The sequence below is a fragment of the Manacus candei genome, unplaced genomic scaffold (assembly GCF_025592945.1).
Source record: "Manacus candei isolate 608988 ecotype Guabito, Panama unplaced genomic scaffold, ASM2559294v1 h1tg000114l, whole genome shotgun sequence".
NCBI classification, from domain to species: Eukaryota; Metazoa; Chordata; class Aves; order Passeriformes; family Pipridae; genus Manacus; species Manacus candei.
The window spans coordinates 2,348,894-2,366,582 of NW_026138162.1; the positions used below are offsets into that span (position 1 = coordinate 2,348,894).

The 17,689-nt window shown below is 31.9% G+C and overlaps 1 protein-coding gene across 7 annotated transcripts in view; it reads right to left on the minus strand.

Moving 5' to 3' along the window:
* LRRIQ1 (leucine rich repeats and IQ motif containing 1) overlaps positions 1–17,689 on the minus strand; it is a 110,874-nt gene that overhangs the window by 16,795 nt on the left and 76,390 nt on the right. For 6 of the 7 annotated variants that reach the window (XM_051770028.1, XM_051770025.1, XM_051770027.1 and 3 more), the window contains 3 exons: positions 7,835–7,967; positions 6,276–6,336; positions 1,448–1,568 (listed from right to left, as the gene is read on the minus strand). In XM_051770028.1, coding sequence (XP_051625988.1) covers positions 1,448–1,568; positions 6,276–6,336; positions 7,835–7,967 — 315 coding nt within the window. Of the gene's footprint in view, positions 1–1,447; positions 1,569–6,275; positions 6,337–7,829; positions 7,968–17,689 lie in introns of those variants that run through there. The other variant, XM_051770031.1, reaches the window with a different exon arrangement.

Sequence of the window (17,689 nt, forward strand, 5' to 3'; positions counted from 1 at the left end):
TCTGGATGGAGTTACAGTGTAGGTTACAATCTAGAAAGCAGTTATATTATATACTATAATATATATTATAGTATAATATTTAACTCAATTATTCAAGATATGCATGCATTCTATTCTGGATATATGAATATAATAATAATTTTGCCATTGATATCAGTAGCTTAGAGTTATCTCATCTAAATTCAGGATCTTAGCAGTTAGGAATCTCATCTAATTTAAATGGTGTGGCTTCATCACTAACCAATGGAGAAAAGCAAGAAAACTCAGGACACAATTTGTTCTTTTCTAAGATGGCAGGCACAGAGAAAGAATCATACTCTTTCTCCATGGATAAAATTAACTTAGACTGTGATGATAAATTTCATCTAATCTAATTTTAGGAATGTAAATCGAGTGAATAAGCACAAACAAATTGTACTCACTGTTACTGTGGTGAACTAATATAATGTAAATAAATCTTTATTCCAAAACCTTCAAAAAGTATGTCAGAAAAATAGAGATATCAAGTATTTTTACATGTTTTTCTTGAATTTTAATTTGCTTCTCATTGAAAGTGAAAAGTCAGCATACATGAAAACATAATCAAAAAGCCAATTCAGTAATTACATATAATTTATGAAATAATCCATTTTCTACTTTGATATAAAACATTTCAAGAAAATTTACTCCTTAAAAAGTTCTAGGAATTTTGATAACTTTTCCAAAATTATTTAACACAGCTTATATTTTTCATAATGCATATTTTTGGGGGTTGGAGTTTTAGTTATTTGAAAAAGACATTGTACACAAATGACAAAATATAGTATGACCTTATCAGAAATATATTAACATTTCTTCAGTTATGTTACGCAAAGTAAGACATGAAACTTAAAATTCTATCATTTTATGACTTTCAAGTATTATTTTTGTATTTTTTATATATATATATTATTTTGTTAAGTTGTATGATATTAGAGTGGTAAAAATACAAGGCTTTAAAGGGATCCTCTGCTACTGAGCTATAGTAAGCTCAGTGGGATCATATACTACAGCATAACTGGTAATCAACACGACAGAAATCTGTGCCTTGATTTAGGATATGTGTTCTAGTATTCAGATAACAAAACAAGCATTTTTAAAAACTCTTTTGGAAAAAAAAATCAAGCAAAGATAAAAGAACCAAATCTGTATTATAATTTAGGGAAAAGAAAATCTTTTAAGAGCTCAAACATCAGAAGACCTAGAATATGTCACTGGCAACTTCCCATTAAAATCACAAGAGGAAGGTCTATTGATATTAAAGATGCAGTTTTTAAATAGAACTGTAGAAAATGAATGAAAAGGCTTTAGGTAAAAAAGAAACAGAAAGATAAGTAGCATGTGTTATTAAGGATTTCAAGCACACTCAGTTCTACCTAGCATTTTAAAGTGATCTTTAATACTGATATTGAAAGAACCCACAACTTACTTGAAGATCTTGTTGAGTGTCTGTGTGGCAGCGTGTTTTTTTCTCTGTTCTCAGTCAAAGCACTTCCACTGGCCATAGAAACAAGTTCTAAATCCATGTCTTCTCTGCTTACAGGGCTTGCCTGGAAGCAGTGGGAGAGAATGTACACAATCATGAAACAAAATATAACATTTTTTGAATGTAGCTCACATTACTCCAAATAAACAAACAGGGTCTGTCAAACAACCTTCTTCAAAATGATACCACAATCCTTTTTTGTTGCCTAGGCTGAACAAATGCACTATGTCAAAGCACTTTTGTAAATAAGAGCCGATCTTAAAATTGTGGTTTGTGATCTGAGTCAATGCAACAACAAAAGAAAACATTTTAGTACAGTAATTTTGAAGAAAATCAATCTTGCAGACGGCTGATGAAACCTTAAACAGCTTAAGATCATTTACTGACCAGTCTATAATTTAAGTTATAGTTGAATGTCAGAGATGTCATATTGGATTATTTCCTGCAGTATTTATGTTTTATCCAGGACACATATCACTTCAATCAGACAAGGGCCCAGTGAGTAATTTAATCTTTTAGGTTTTTGCTAATTAGCCATAACTATCAGACAGCATTTTAATTATACTTTAGCTAAGAGTATTGTATTAATTATAAACTTCTAACATCCAGTGGTCATGTGTTTTGGCATGAGGTAGGTTACTTGCACACAAATATGGCAAAATAGAAATGAAAATCATATTTCATTTTAGCAATGGTATTTTGGGAACATGTAGGGCAAAGTTTAAAAACTCTGACCTGGAAGATACCACATACTGTAAATTGTAGATTGTTAGTTTTGCAGAAACAACTTCACTTACTCATGAAGGAAACGAAAACTATGCAGCCATCTAACTCTGCTGTTCACTAGATACTGAGGGCCAATAACAATGTTGAGAAAAATAAGACACTGCAGATGAACAACCTACAAAATCTCCAGTGTAGAGTCAGTCAGCTGGAAGTAATAAACATAAAGATAGAATTTTCTAGTCTCTGGACCTTCAGAAGTGGAGTCCAGAAAAGCAGATTAAGTCCTTCCTATCTGGGTTGAAAATCTAGGTGCCTTTCAGAAGCTAGGTGTCTAACTGAGTAGAGATCCTTTCTTTTTACATATAAAAACAAACAAACTACAAAAAAGGAAAGACTATGCTAGTAGTAATGTCACCAAACTTTTTTGTAACATTGTAGTAGCATGACTACTCAATCAGGTATCGAGAGACTGGGTCTCAACTCCCAGAGAGTTAAAGCCTGCAGCTCCCTTTTTCTCAGGAAAATGCTGTTACTGTGAAGTTGTAGGCTATTCTGGAGGAGACAATCTCCAGACTTCCTGTTCAAACTAGCTCACTGTACCAAGAGCAGCACTACACCAACGCAGACAGGCTTTGTAGTCCAGTCTAACTCAGAGAGCTCAGATGAAATGGAGACCTGTTTCATTTCCCTGTCTTTACTCAGTCACTGTTTAATGTAAAATTCATTAAAAAGCCCGTGCATTTTCAAACCAAAACCTCCAAAGATACAGAGATTTTACACTCTTCCTTAGTGACTGCATACCCTTTGTGTTCGCACAGAAAGTTTATCCCTTTTTTTCTAATGCTTGCCTTTTGTTTAATGACCAAGATTTTAAAGTTTTGCTTTGCACAGGTAGCAGGCTTTATTATTGCTGTAAACATCAATATTTTATTTTCTCTTCCAGAGTAGCATCAAGAAACTTTGAAAAGAGTAATGTTTTATCCTGCCAATTCTTTATATTTTTTTGGACTTAATATTTACAGTTGCTTTAAGGTTGTGACAACTTCCTATATTCAAAATCTTTAAATAGAAAGCTTTTAGTCTTTCATTAGTAGAAGTAATGTAATCATTGTGATGCTCAGAGAGATTCAAACCAATGGAACTGATCATTCTTATTTCCATCTAACCTTTCAACACACCGCAAAAGTTTTCTAATATCCCAATTCCCAAAGACCCAGGAGACCACAGTATTCTAAACAGATAGCCTTTCCACAGTATCCAATCTATACCATCATATAAACTGAGGCTTCATCATCTTGTAGACAACAATATTCAGGATTATATGATAGCTTTTAACAGGGCTGTCTGTCTCTCTGATGTAAAATATTTGTTATTTTATTTCAAATAAAGATAAGTGTTTTCACCCAATTACAGTCGTATTAATATTTAAGGTTGTATTAATCACTGGAGCAAACTTAATTTCAGGTTTGTAAAGAAGTTGATTGAAAGTTCTCTGAAGCTAATTAAAACCTTCCCTTTTATATTTATAGCTTAGAGCCAAAATTTGGAAGAAATTTAAGATATTGATACAGTTTTTTGCAGAGTGTAGTATTGGACTTCCATCTGTAGTGATCACCATAGTCAACTCTTTAGACTTTATGCCCTTGGTTTTATTACTACAAATCCTTTTTTCCAATTAATTGGAAATTAAGTTCAGTCAAGAGGAATCTTAGCCTTGAACACATCTTTGCATCTGTATATTTGTGTATTCCTATGTAAAATTATCAAGATATTCTGTAACCTTCAGAGATAAGCGCTTTTAAATTCAAGTTATATCTTGAATTTAATGATTTATATCTTGAATATATGATTTGGAGATACTGATCAACAGTGAAATGGTTAACCCTGTAGGTAAGTTAAACTTCATAAAAAAAGAATCAGGAAGTTCATCCTACTTGTTATTCAACAAAATCATACTAATTTAAAGTAGTAAGTTTAAACTGTAAGTCAGCATGCCTTCCTAAGCACTTCTATGGTAGTATTAGTAAGAAAAATCATCAAAATGACCAAGATTCAGATAATACAGTCTTAGATTTACTGCAGGTTACTACATAGGAATAATCCCCAGTAAGAAGTGCTAAGACTTTGCTGTTAATATGCAACCATTGAAATACCATTTTGTATCCCTGAAAAATAAAGTTTTAAATTATTGGAATGTGCACAAAAAGCAGTTAGAAAACTATATTAATTTAGTACTTTCAGAATGCAGGCTTATGGAACACATAAAATCCAAGGATCCTATTACACATCAGGAAACTTCATGATCGAGCATATGACATATGAATAAACTACTGGAACTGCCCAGGAATGCTTTCCTCTTCTATTTCTCTCTCTTTTTCTCTTTTTTCTTTTACTTTACTGTATATTTCTTATTTACTGTATATTATTTATTTACTGTATATTTCTATATTTACTTTCTTTCGGTTTACCAGAAATGTTTGATAATGATTGAAGCTAAGTGTTAACTTCCTTTTTATCATGATTTCATAGCTTTTAACTCACCTATTGTGCAAAAGCAGTAGTTGTTCACATTTCAGCCTTTAAAAAAGAACCCATGTAAATTTTAAACCCAAAATTCTCCAGCCATCTGTGTGTACAAACCACATCATTATTTCATTGCCTATATAGTAGTGTTTTCTGCATTAGATATACATTTTATTCCATTTTCTATTTTTTGAACCCTCTATTTCAATTTTCTCTGCATTTCATTCATGTGGAATAGCTATGTAATTATGTGGCACAGGCTGTGACAATTCCATAACTTTGCCAGTTATGTGGGCACACCACATAATACTATTGTGGGATTGCAGCAGTATTTTGTGGACAGAACAGCTTATTGTAAATAACATACAATCTACCTATGTGCACATATGCTTACCAATAATTACATGATATGTAATTTAGATAACATTATTAGATTATGATTTGCTCAAATTAGATCAATTACTGTTTTAGACTCAGCCTAACAAATAACTATTGGTGCTGCTGCAATCAAACCCCACCACAATCACTTGGTTCATGATTTCAACCCCTAAACTTTAAAAGAACTTTAAAAGAACTTTAAAAGAACCTAAAAACTGGACACATCCCATGCCAGAGAAAAATATTTGACAAAATCTGTCTTAAAGAAAACAGTAATAGCAATATCTAAACCTCAAAAGCATTTTTTTCAAAGATGAATTTTAGAAGAGTTTATGGAATTGTTTCCAAAACATGCAAATTGCACAGGTGGTGAAGCTAAAGAAGACAGAGGTTAGAAAAGGGCAAGATTGCTCAGAGAACAAAATGAGGCATATGACACATCGTCTAACTGGGAAATACTTTTTATGCAATATTTTACATCATGTATATGTGTATAAATCACTAATTCTGTATAGTTTCTTGTTTTGCCCCACCTTTTAAACCCCACATACTAATATCAATAAGAATATTGCTAATTTGGCAATAAAATGTAAAGTGTATATATATATATATATGTGTATATATATATATATAAAACGGAGTGAGTATAGTCTAATTTTATGCAATGTTTTTAATAATGATACCATATTAATATACAATTCCAACTTACTGTATTTCAATAAATGACACTGAAGGTATATTAAAATGATTTAGTTATGTGACATATAGAATTTGAGAATATTTAAAGTTGTTCAATAGACAAGAATATAGATTTTTAGTAAATAATGTAGTTGGTATTGAACCATATTTAATTTTTTCTTTTTTTTTTTTTTCAAATGCTGACGTAGAAGCTTTAAAAAACACACAGTGGCATTTGATGTCTTAAAAACAAACTCAGTGTGAGACATGAAACTAGAACTCTATGTACAAACACGGGTTCTTGTGCTAAAATATTTCTTCTGATCTCTATCAATGAGTAACTTGCTTGCCAAACAGAGACAACAGTAAATAATTATATTAATCAAAAAATCCTCCTCTTTTTACACAAAGTGTGGATTGGAAATACCTGAATTCAGAAAAATCTCACAAAGAAACAAGTTCTTACCACAAGCTGTACTTGTCTACTGTCACATATCGCAGGATCTAACTCAGGCAAAAAACGACAGCTGGGAAAAACATAGGATAGAAATTTCAATATGTTCCACTGTACTGGGTTCTCTGAAATACCTGTGCAGAATCTTTTCCTAGCAACAATCCTGCTTATTTTTAAAAATAATCCCATTATTAAAATTCATAATAGAAAGTAATATTAACTGATAAAGTAGCAGATTAATATTAATTTTTTTGTACTTAAGATTAAAATAAATAATTTGCAATTGTCTATTCAAAAGACAGAATACTAAGTTAAAATATATATGTCAATAAATGCAACCATGCATGAATTTTTGCATGTGTTGACATAAGTTGCAGCCAAACCAGTTGTAATATTACTCTATGTAGGAATCAAATTGTTCTCAGTTGCCTAAATGTATCAGCTGTTATAAACTGTCTATCAGTGACGTTCCAATGGAGATCAGGACTTATGCCACATTAAAAAATAATTTTATGATTTTTTCACTAGTACAAATACTAGTGCATTGCACACATCTCAAGAGGTAGCATAATAATATTTAAGAAAATTCTTTTATAAATTTCTGTGCCTTCTCACTTTCAAACATCATTACATGTTTCTGTTCCAGTATTTTCATTCAAATTAAAAGTCATGGAAGTTATCTTAAACAAACACTTGGGAGTATTTCACTATTATGGAACATGACTGACAGATAAATATTTTGGCAAAGCCAGATAAATATTTCCTAAGGAACACATTCTTCCTATACTTTCTACAGTCATTGATACAAACTGGGTATGTGGAATATTTTTCCACACAAGACAGAACAATATGGAGCCATACCTGCCTACTGACACTTTGGTTTTATTAGAGGTGCTTTGCATTGTGTCTACTAGTGACTTCACTAAGGTATCAATGATGCCACATTGAATTTATGACCAAAATATACTTACTGTGTCTTCATGTTAGTTTAGGGCATATTAACCTTTCCCTTAATTGTGTTGATATTTTATCTGTTCAATAACAAAAACTGAATACAGAAGGAGCATTTTACAACATTTTAAAACAGTATACTATGAAGAGGTAAAAGTTGGGTTTATGTTTTGAAGACAAAATATAAATACACACTATCTAGTTAAAAAAAGGTATTTTTTAACTTCTTTAATCAAATCTAACAATATAGCTAATGTTACAGTTGATCTAATTACCTAAACCCATAATATATATCAATAACATTATAAAATATATGATGAATAAAAACTTTTTTCCTACACTCTTTATGGTCTAAAAACCACTGCATTGCTAACATAAAACTATGTAGTTATTTACCATGAGATTCTGCACTGTTTATCATTTAATTTTCACTGTGGAAGAAGTATCTATACAATGATTACTAAACAAATTCTAAAGGGTGACATGTTTGGGATCCAGAAATATGGTGTACTGTCTGCTAGCTGCAAAATCATGTTTGTTTTAGAACTATTAACCTAGGTTTCACTTTACAAGAGAAATTTAAAATAAAAAAAAATCTAATTTAAAGGCAATGACCTCACCACTTCGTATTTCTGGAACTCGCTGCTTCATAATCCAAATGCTGTGCATGAAGCCACTGGTATGTGAAATCTTTTCTCCTTTGTAATTTCTCATCTAAAGCAGTATCCAGCTGAGAACATTCTTCTTTTTTACCTGGGGAGGAAAAGAGATGGAAAAGAGATACTCCTGTCTGTCATCATTATTTTAAAATATATTTTCTTTAAGATTCTCTATATAAACTTGGAGCCCACTGCCTTTTGCAAAATAAAAAATGCAATTACTTTATTTTCATGCAAACAGTCCAACTGTTCCTTCAGATATGTTTAAGAAATACTTTAAAATTAGTTTTAATTTTATGATTATTTTCTGTGTTGGGATGTAATATTGGCCTTCTGAATAAATTTATTTTATTGGGAAATAAAACTATCCTTTATTTTGAAATTCATATAGAGGTAAATGTTACACATAAATTGCTTGTCACACCCGCCATGAATGTTGTTTATTGTGCTATTTCTAGAATTAAAAATACACACTCATTTATACTTACAATTGTATTTACCAGTCTATAAGGTTAAAAAATATATCACCACTATATGCAAGAGGGGACACATGGCAATCATGTTACTCTGATCCATCTTTTACTGATATGATCTACTAAGACATTTCAATGGCAGTTTCTGATATTGGATTCCAAAGCAATTGCATATATGATACTATTTTTCACAAATTGCTACCTACTTTTGGATCACAAAAGACATATAAATATAAAGAATAAAATAGTGATATTATGGAAAAAAAAATCTGTACAATTCTGGAGACCCTTCAGTTTTTGGGACCATTCTGCTGAATAACAGATATGTTTTGAAACATAAGGAAGAGGATGCCAGAACTGGAAGAGACTGCAGAGGAAGCATCATTGTTGCATGGGGATATTCAACTTTTTAGTTTCTACCCTTATACATCAACTTTATAGGTTATTTCTTTTTTGTACCTTCAACTCAGAGCTTTTATGAGTCATCAGAAAACTTTTTTCTTTTTTTTTTTTTGGTACAAAAGTTTTTTGTTTTTCTCTTTAATGTTATTTCAGACAACACTGAATTATCATCCCTGCTGCTAATTATTCCTTCATTTTTCTTTCAAAGATTTTTCTTTCCTCAGTGATAGGTGAATTCAGCAGCTACTAGAAGTTGTTTAGTAAACTGCAGGAGCACTTGAACCAGCAAAAAGCATAGCTGACCTCACTTAACATCATTCCATTTGCCCACTATGAATGCTTTAACTATCAATAACTGTAAAGGCGTGGGAGAGGAAAATGTCAGAACTGCCATAGTTTTTATTCATGTTTAGACAACATAAACTGGAGTTACAGGCTATGCATTAACTCACCTCTTAAGACATTTGGTACCTGAAGTATTTTTTAAACTTATCTGTAAAAATTATAATTTACTCTGCATAAGCTCCACAATATAATTTCTCACTTGTATTTTACCTGGCTTTACAGTGAGCTCATCGCTTTCAACTTTTAGCTCTAAGGGATACTATTAAAGTATCATAGCTACTTATTTCATAGTCTGAAATACAATGTCTTTTGGTTATGTTCTCCATTTGTCTTAGTATAGGGAATCCCTATCCAAACCAAATCCATTCCTTAGGCTGAATGTATTCAATTGTCAAGGTCATAGTTACACCAATAAAATTAGGAAAGGTCCTGGTCCAGAATATAAAGTCATATATGTCTTGCTAGTCAGTCATGGACCAGAACTTAGGTAGAAGAATTTATCCTTAGCTGATGTATAGAATTCTCCTGTACCTCCCTAGGAAGACAGAAAATGAAAAGCTTGGATGGACAGTCACTGCATCTACGCAAATGAGGTTGTGAGGGCTGATTAAAAAGGTCAAGCAGTGAATTGTGTAATCAGTGCCAAATATTAAAGAATTTTAATTACACAGTTCATCACCTTCCTTTATTAAAGTGGGAACTATTTCTTCTTTTCTAAGTTTGTGATATTGCTCCTGGTTCAGGAGTACAGTTTTCTAACCTTTACATTTTGAAATTTATAGGTTCCAAGTCCACAACTACACTGGTACCTTTGCAGCTCTCCATTTAAGAAAGGTACTGATTTATAACAAGAGTAAGACACATTCTGTGTGACTTCATAAGAGCAGTCCTGGAGACTGAGCCTTCTACATATGTTCTCCAATGAGGAATAATCTCCCAAGAAATGATATTTAGTTTTTTTCTTATTTGTATTTACAGAAAAGTTGTTCCAGTGTTACCATCTTCCTTAGGATAATTACTTCTGAATCGGTATTATTTATGCATTTATTAAAGTGTTTGCTATCTTTTCATCCATTAAAAGGGAAATCAACATAGGGGATTTAAATTTAAAAAGAGTATTAGAAGTTTACATCTGAGTCTGTGTGTTGAAAGAAGATGAACACACAATAATCTATGACAAAACTTACAAAAAAAAAGAATACTTTTAGCTTGAGAAGTTACTTTCAAATATGATTTTAAACAATTTTCCTTAGTTGCAGTTTCAATTTTTGATTGAACTATGTTTGAAACACAATTGGTTTTATTTAATAAAATTTTATTTTAATTTATTTGTATTTATTTTTCCTTGTTAATTATTGAAACACAATTCAAACAAGAAAGCAACCAAGATAAAAGTGCACACAATAGGGTGCACATATATAGCATATATATGGCATATATATAGCATATATGCACATATATATGCTATATAGAGAGAATATTCTTGTTCCATATTAGTGTTAATAGTTACTTTTTTTTCCAAATGGGCAGACACTGTTCAATAATTTGTTTATAATGCTGTAGGACACTGTATTCTATTTTCTTATTTGGAATGTACTCATATTCTTACTTTTTAATAGTAACACCTCTCTTTTTAATTCTTATGAAAAAAATATCTATGTTATGAAGTAAAGCACTGCATTATCACTTTTCTATTCCACTTATGAACAACATGTGCTTGAGAATCTGGTGAATCAGTATCATTAACATGCATTGGCTTGATAGTTTTCTTACATTAGGGCTATAGGCTTTTAAAAACCTGGACCTGATTTTGTAGAAGTACTAACACTCACAGAAGTTCCAAAGAGCTGTAAGCATCTGCATCTTTGAAATGGATCAGAGCCATAATCTTTAATTGTTAAATGTGGACAACTCTTAGACTACCAGAGAAAAATGACAGACATCAAAGACGGCACAACTCCACTGAAACCCAAATTAATTTCAGAGGTATTTCAAGTATCATACCCTCATTAGATTATCGCTTCTAAGCATTCAATCTTTTTGACTTTTTTTTTTTTTTAATACATGACACACACATTAATAATTTAAGATTGGAATTGTCTTACATTTGGCATTAATACAATAATAATTTTTAGGTGTTGCCAATTGATCATCTACACACATATTGTGTACTTAGGCCAGAAACAATGAAGCATTCAGGGCCACCTACTGGCAATTTCCTACAAAATTTGGGCATCCAAATAGAGAGAACTCAGAAAAGCATGGACATATGAAATATCCTTGGAACTTAGTATTACAGGAAAGTAACAAATTCTTTTCTAGGTCACCAAATCCACATGCAAACCTGTAAGAACCTGAACTTTGTGATCCAGAAAAATCTCATCCTTCGTCTGCCAAATCTGTTTGCTGGGTGTGCTCTGAAACAATATGACTGTACCAATCCTGATTGGTGTAAATCCCAGTTAGCTACTGTACTCTTCATCAATTTATATGCAAGAGGATGCTAAGGACCCTGATTCAACACACTAATTTTTTTTTTCAAATATATTTGTTGATGATGGGTAGATAAAAGGTTTAACTTTATTATGTCATATGTTTCTTGATACAGAGAAATGTGTGGAGAAGTCTGCACCATATCCAGCCTTTCAAATTTTGAGTTAAAAGGTGATTTCATTCACTTCAAAACTTGCTTCATATAGAGTACAATACAAATAAAGTAAGAGACTACGAAACTTAAGACCTACAATGTGAAAGAAGGGTTTGGAAATTCTTGATCATTCTAAGTTTTCCTCCCTTAATAAAAAAAATCTGTGACCAGAGTTAATTTTCTCAATATGTATTCTGGAAAAGGTGTTCCTAATATAGGCCTTAAGTAGCTGAGCTTGGATATAAAATTATTGTCTGTGCTATTAATGCATTAGATCTTTCCTCTGTCAGTATTCTGGCATAAATTATTGGTCAGCAATATATATTATAAGGGTGTGTGTATGTAAGCCTGTGTTTGAATGTACAAGCTCTAAAACAAATATTCTTAGTGAAAATTAAAATTATGTAAGTGTTATATATTTATATAATTATGTATACTATATATAATACAAGAAATATTTGTATATTATATAAATAATATATAAATTATATATACCCTTAATATATTTATACAGAATTTACTTCTCCTGTCTTCTATACAGTTATGTGCATAATACACATTTATAAACTATCTTGAAATCCCAAATCTAAACTATAACTTTTTATCTCATTTTTCCATGTCAATTAACAAAAAAATGGCATTATTTCTGTCACAGTCTATATAAGACATGCAGAACAGAAAGTAAGAACTACATGATTTGTTCTTGCTATTAAGGCAAAAAGTGAATATTTGGAAACAGACAGGAAAATAACAATAATAAAAAACAGCCCCCCCCCGTCCACTCCTAAAACCTCCCAGAAATTTACAGTAGAATGTAAGAGAAACGAGAAGAATTTTTTTTTTCCACACAAAGCTTGACACATTTGTCAGAAGTCTACTTTGTCACTAAATACACCTAAGCATTACATAGCAATCACTACAGGCCCCAGACTGTTTTGGAAAAAGAATGGTATTTAGCGTGGTCTTTAGCATATTACAGGTATTCAGTGAATACATTTATAGTAGCAAGATCTATATGACTTCCAGGCAGTTGGTAGTACCATGTGGCAGTAAATGGTTCAGAGTTCTTTTTACCAAAAATTATAGCTCCAGATAATGTTTATCTACAAGTCAGGTCTGGAATTTTCAGATAGTGGGGTACATAAATTTCTACCTTAAAACTACAGAAACTTGTTTGTGACATAGCTATCCTGTAAGGATTAGATTATAACAGAAGCTACTTTTTCATCTCAGTGACTTTTGACTAAATTGACTTCCAACTCTAGGACCAGAATTAATGAAATAAAAATATTTATAGTAGTGTCTGAGTTCACAGCTGAATAAAAGATGAAATAGGATTTTGTCACAAGACTATCACATCAGGTGATGACCAACATTTTTTGATGCTTAAAAATGCTTTATCACTTACATAATAAGTAGTTATGAACATGAGAGCACTGATCAATGTAAATGAGAATATCTTTCAAAAATTATAAAAGTAAATAATGAAAGGGAAAAAAAATGGAGGTTTTTTTCCCTAAATCTCGTGCCCTTTTCCCCTTTTTGCTAGGTATTTATTATTTTTTCAGACTACAAATAAGATCTACTATACTGCAAACCTCCTTCTCTTGTCCAATCTCTTCATCGACTAGTTCATTCTGCTTCAGCGGTTATCATATTTCAGCCTGTGCTTTCTGTGTTCTCTCTTTGATGTCTTTATTATAATCTAACATATTAGATTATGCAAAAGCTGAACCCTTCCTTTGAGATTCCTAAACTACTGAAACAGTACAAATTTCATCTTCTAAATTCAAGGAAAATAGGATTTCATACTTGGACCTTCCCCCAAATTATTTTCTATTTTGCTACTTGTTCCTGCCTCTGCAGAATGCAGCACTACTACTATTTATTGGTAGTAATTGGTATTTATCCCTAGCATGCTGTTTATGCTCAATTTGTTCCTTTCCCTATACTGAAGCAAATCCAAGTCTTACCTTCAACAGTGTACTTTTAAGACACCTCATTTAAAGTTATTTCTCTCTATTCATGTCACAATAGGGTCTAGGAAGTTCTCCCAGTATCTCCTGATTACTTAACCTCTTCTATTGCAGCCCTCTGATCACACAAATCCATTGCAAACTACTGCTCCATATTAAAAGGCTTATGTCTTTTCTTGTGAACATGGTACATTTCCACTTGAATAGCTTCATGAGCTTCATTTTCCTAGCACTGACATCAAGGCAGCATAAATACTGTTCCTTACAATTCATCCAACTGTCACCACTTTCTGTACTCTTCCATTTATGTTAAATACAATTTCTCATTTATCTTCTATAACTAAGACATATGACACCTCTCTGAGTTGATGTATAAACCTAAAGCACTATTTCATCTAGTGTGTACAGGAAGCTACAACATTGGCAATTGCTGATTTCATTTTTTTGCTAATTTGTAACTGTTTGAATCTGATTCAGGAAGTGAATTTTGGGACAAAAACTTGAAGATCTGTTTGGGGAAAGATGTAGGGATTGCATAGTGGAGGGCTAATAACAGTAATAATGTAAGAATAGATTGCTTAGGTCAATTAAAAATAAGTCATAGAGATGCAAAAAAAAGTAAAGGAACAGTAGTGCACTGGTTTAATACAGGTGTACACTCTCTAACAGATTGTATGAGATTCCCTGTTTCTCTAAAAAAATGAGTCAGAAAACAAAACAATATCCTGCCATTTGATTAAACTGATTAATTTAATTAAAGAATTTAAACCATTACATTCAGAGTTATGTAGACTATTGTTGAAACACATTCATATCAAGGAAATACACAGAAAAATTGGTGTATTTCTTCAAAATGCTATTCCAGTCATTTAACACTGGAATTAGATATATAGTTATGGCTATTTATATTAATGCTAGTGAATAACAAAGCCATTCCAAGTTTTTTACCCTAGAAAAGCAGAAGAATAGCAGGAGAATAAACTGCACAAACATCTAGAAATATTAAGATTCTAATTTCTCTGGAACCTTCCAAGTTTGGAAATGCTGGTGACTGACTCTATGATTTTGAATTTTACTGAATTATTGATTAAATGCTATATAGTCATCGACTCTACTTAGATGAAATGTATCAGCCATTCTGTGTAATATTCTTTGTACTAAGGTAAGTATTGAAGGTATCCAAACTTTTCAGCCCCAGTACACTGGATACATATTTTGGCAATATTATAATAAACAAATGTGGTGAAAGAGAAGATAGATTGTATTTTATTCAGAAATTAATGTAGAATAAATAACCACAAATAGGATGAAGAGTATATATATAAAAATTTGGTAATTCAGCATCCACCTACATACACAGACACATGTTCACACATGGGCTCCTCAGGTTCCCAAAACATTAACAAATAGAAGTTGCAATCCAACTAAAAAGAACAGAAATAACGTTTCTCAGTCCAGACACCCAAGAGCAGACTTCTTGTACATATAGTTTGAGAAACAACATGGAATTGCTTCATACTTGAAAAGTTAAGTTGGTTTCTTTCTTAAAAAAAACCCCAAAACCAACCCTGCCAAAACCAAACGTCAGCTCTACAAAAATGACGAAACTAAAGAGGTGATATTCTACCCACATGCACAGAGAGAGAAGAATTACTGATGTAAACTACTTCTACCCACAATCAGCATGCTTCCAGGATCCACTCAGGTGCTTACAAGTTCAAAAAGCACACAAAAAACTTTACTCCGCTATGCCTGTATGATGCACATACTTTCACATTATTCTTTTGTGTAGTCTTCTATGAACAAGGTGTCCTGTAGTCTACATAGTACTCCCTTCAGCCACTCAGCACAGGCAAATCTCATCAACAGCATTGCTGAGAAGTAAATTTGGAGAACAGCCAAGAGTTATCCAGAGATCTTTGGATAGTCAAGACCCTTGAAGAACCAAAGAGATCAAGGGGAGCAAAAAAATATTTTGAAATAGTATGTTCAGCATTTCCATGCTTAGTTATCCATCAGCAATTGTAAGGTAGAAATAAAATAGAAGTAGATGGAGCCTATTTTGTTTATCTTTTCTGTCTAAATGCTCATATAATTTCTATCTGAACTCCCAAATCCACCTAGTGCAGTATCTCTAGTTTTTCTCATAATCTTTGGGAATTAATAAACCCCCCAATGATGGATGTTCTCTATTGAAAAGAGGATTTTATACTGTTCAGGAGAAAAGATATGCAAAATATAACACCCCCCCCCCGTTTTTATAGAATATTTTTTTATATATTTTATTTGTATCCATTCCCACTTCTTAAAATTAAATGACAGAAACAATCAAGAACTTCAACAGAAGTGTTTAGTTGCTCAGTAATGAAACAGTATTCCCAAGTAAGAAAAGATTATCACTTTGTATGTAGTCCAAGCCAGAGGAATACCTTTCTCTAAATTCAATAAACCAAGCAAAATTATTTAAGACATAAGATCTTCCAAAGGCATTCTCAAAATAACAAATACAAGGGAACATTTTGTAAGAGTGCAGGAGGTCTAACTACTACGTTGTACCCTATAAAGAGGGTAAAAATTACAAAATACAATCAATTTTTATTGAGTGTGACAACCATTAAAGTAGGTTTTGTTTGTACTGAAGGGCTTAGACATACAAGAAAGGGACTGAAGAATCTAAACCCAACAAAACATTGTTCAAAATAAAAATTTGAAGCTTCCATGTGACAAGACACATATGCCAACTACTAAGAAGAAACAAAAAAAAATCATTACTCAGGACCAGCACGAACTTAGTCAGTAAAGCTGACTTACACCACATTAACAACTGTCTCATAGTTTTTATGAATAAGTAATTAAATATCACAGAATCACAAAATAGCCAAGTTGGAAGGGACCCACAGGGATGATGGAGTCCAACTCCTTAACCTTGCACAGGACCATCCTTGGGAATTTACATTTTAAAAAAAGTATTATGTTTACTCTTGAGAATAAACATTTTTTCTAGATAGTTATCTGAATAATAGAAGAACTTGTTTTAAGAACTCAAGTTCATCAACACACGTGACATGCACAAGTACCACAAATGATTGGTACTTTTCAGTGCAGAGTAACACTGAAAGGGAAATAATGAAATTATTGTACGAATGTCACTATGTAATTCAATTATGGATACCTATGAATTGGTTATCTATTCTATCTATAGAATTTCATATGATATACATGATTTATCAAAATATCATATATTTTTCAATTTAAAAGGGTTTTATTTTGTTTGGGCAAAACTATTTCTGGCTTACTTTCTGATGTTGACTTGAAATACCTGTATTTCAGGTATTTGATGAACATTCTCTGACAATTCACAGCTTTGTCACTGCAGTAATGCATAACAGCAGAATTACTTTACATTGTCAAATACACACATAAAGCCTACAGAGACTAAGTACAAGCCTGCTGTTTAATTTATTCTATAGCAAAACCAAGAGGTACCACTGAAGATCAGGCCTGTCATTATGCCAAACATTGTATAAACAAGGCTTGTGCTCATTGAATTAAATGAAAAAAAAAGTCTCAGATAGACATGGTTCTTTTTCTTAAAACTCTACATCTAAAGTGAGTTCATCCCCCACTGTGTGTAATTCTTATATATTTACATCCAGCTTAGATATAACCATAAACACTAATCTTATGAGTTTATGAGTGTCTATAAATAAATATAGACATAAAAGTACTAATTCTTCTCACTAGGTTATACTTAATTGGTTGATATCATGGAAGAAATTAAACAATTCAAAATTGTGTCTTATAGATCTATTAAAAGAAATGGAATTTTCATTTGTAAAGAAGGTCAGGTAAAAAAAGCAAAACAAATCCACAGTTTGCCTACAAGTTGCCCCAGGTTAATTCTCAATACCTATGTCTCAAAGAGCTTAGTATTTTTATAGATTTCTTGACTAATTGGACTGAAATTTTCAGC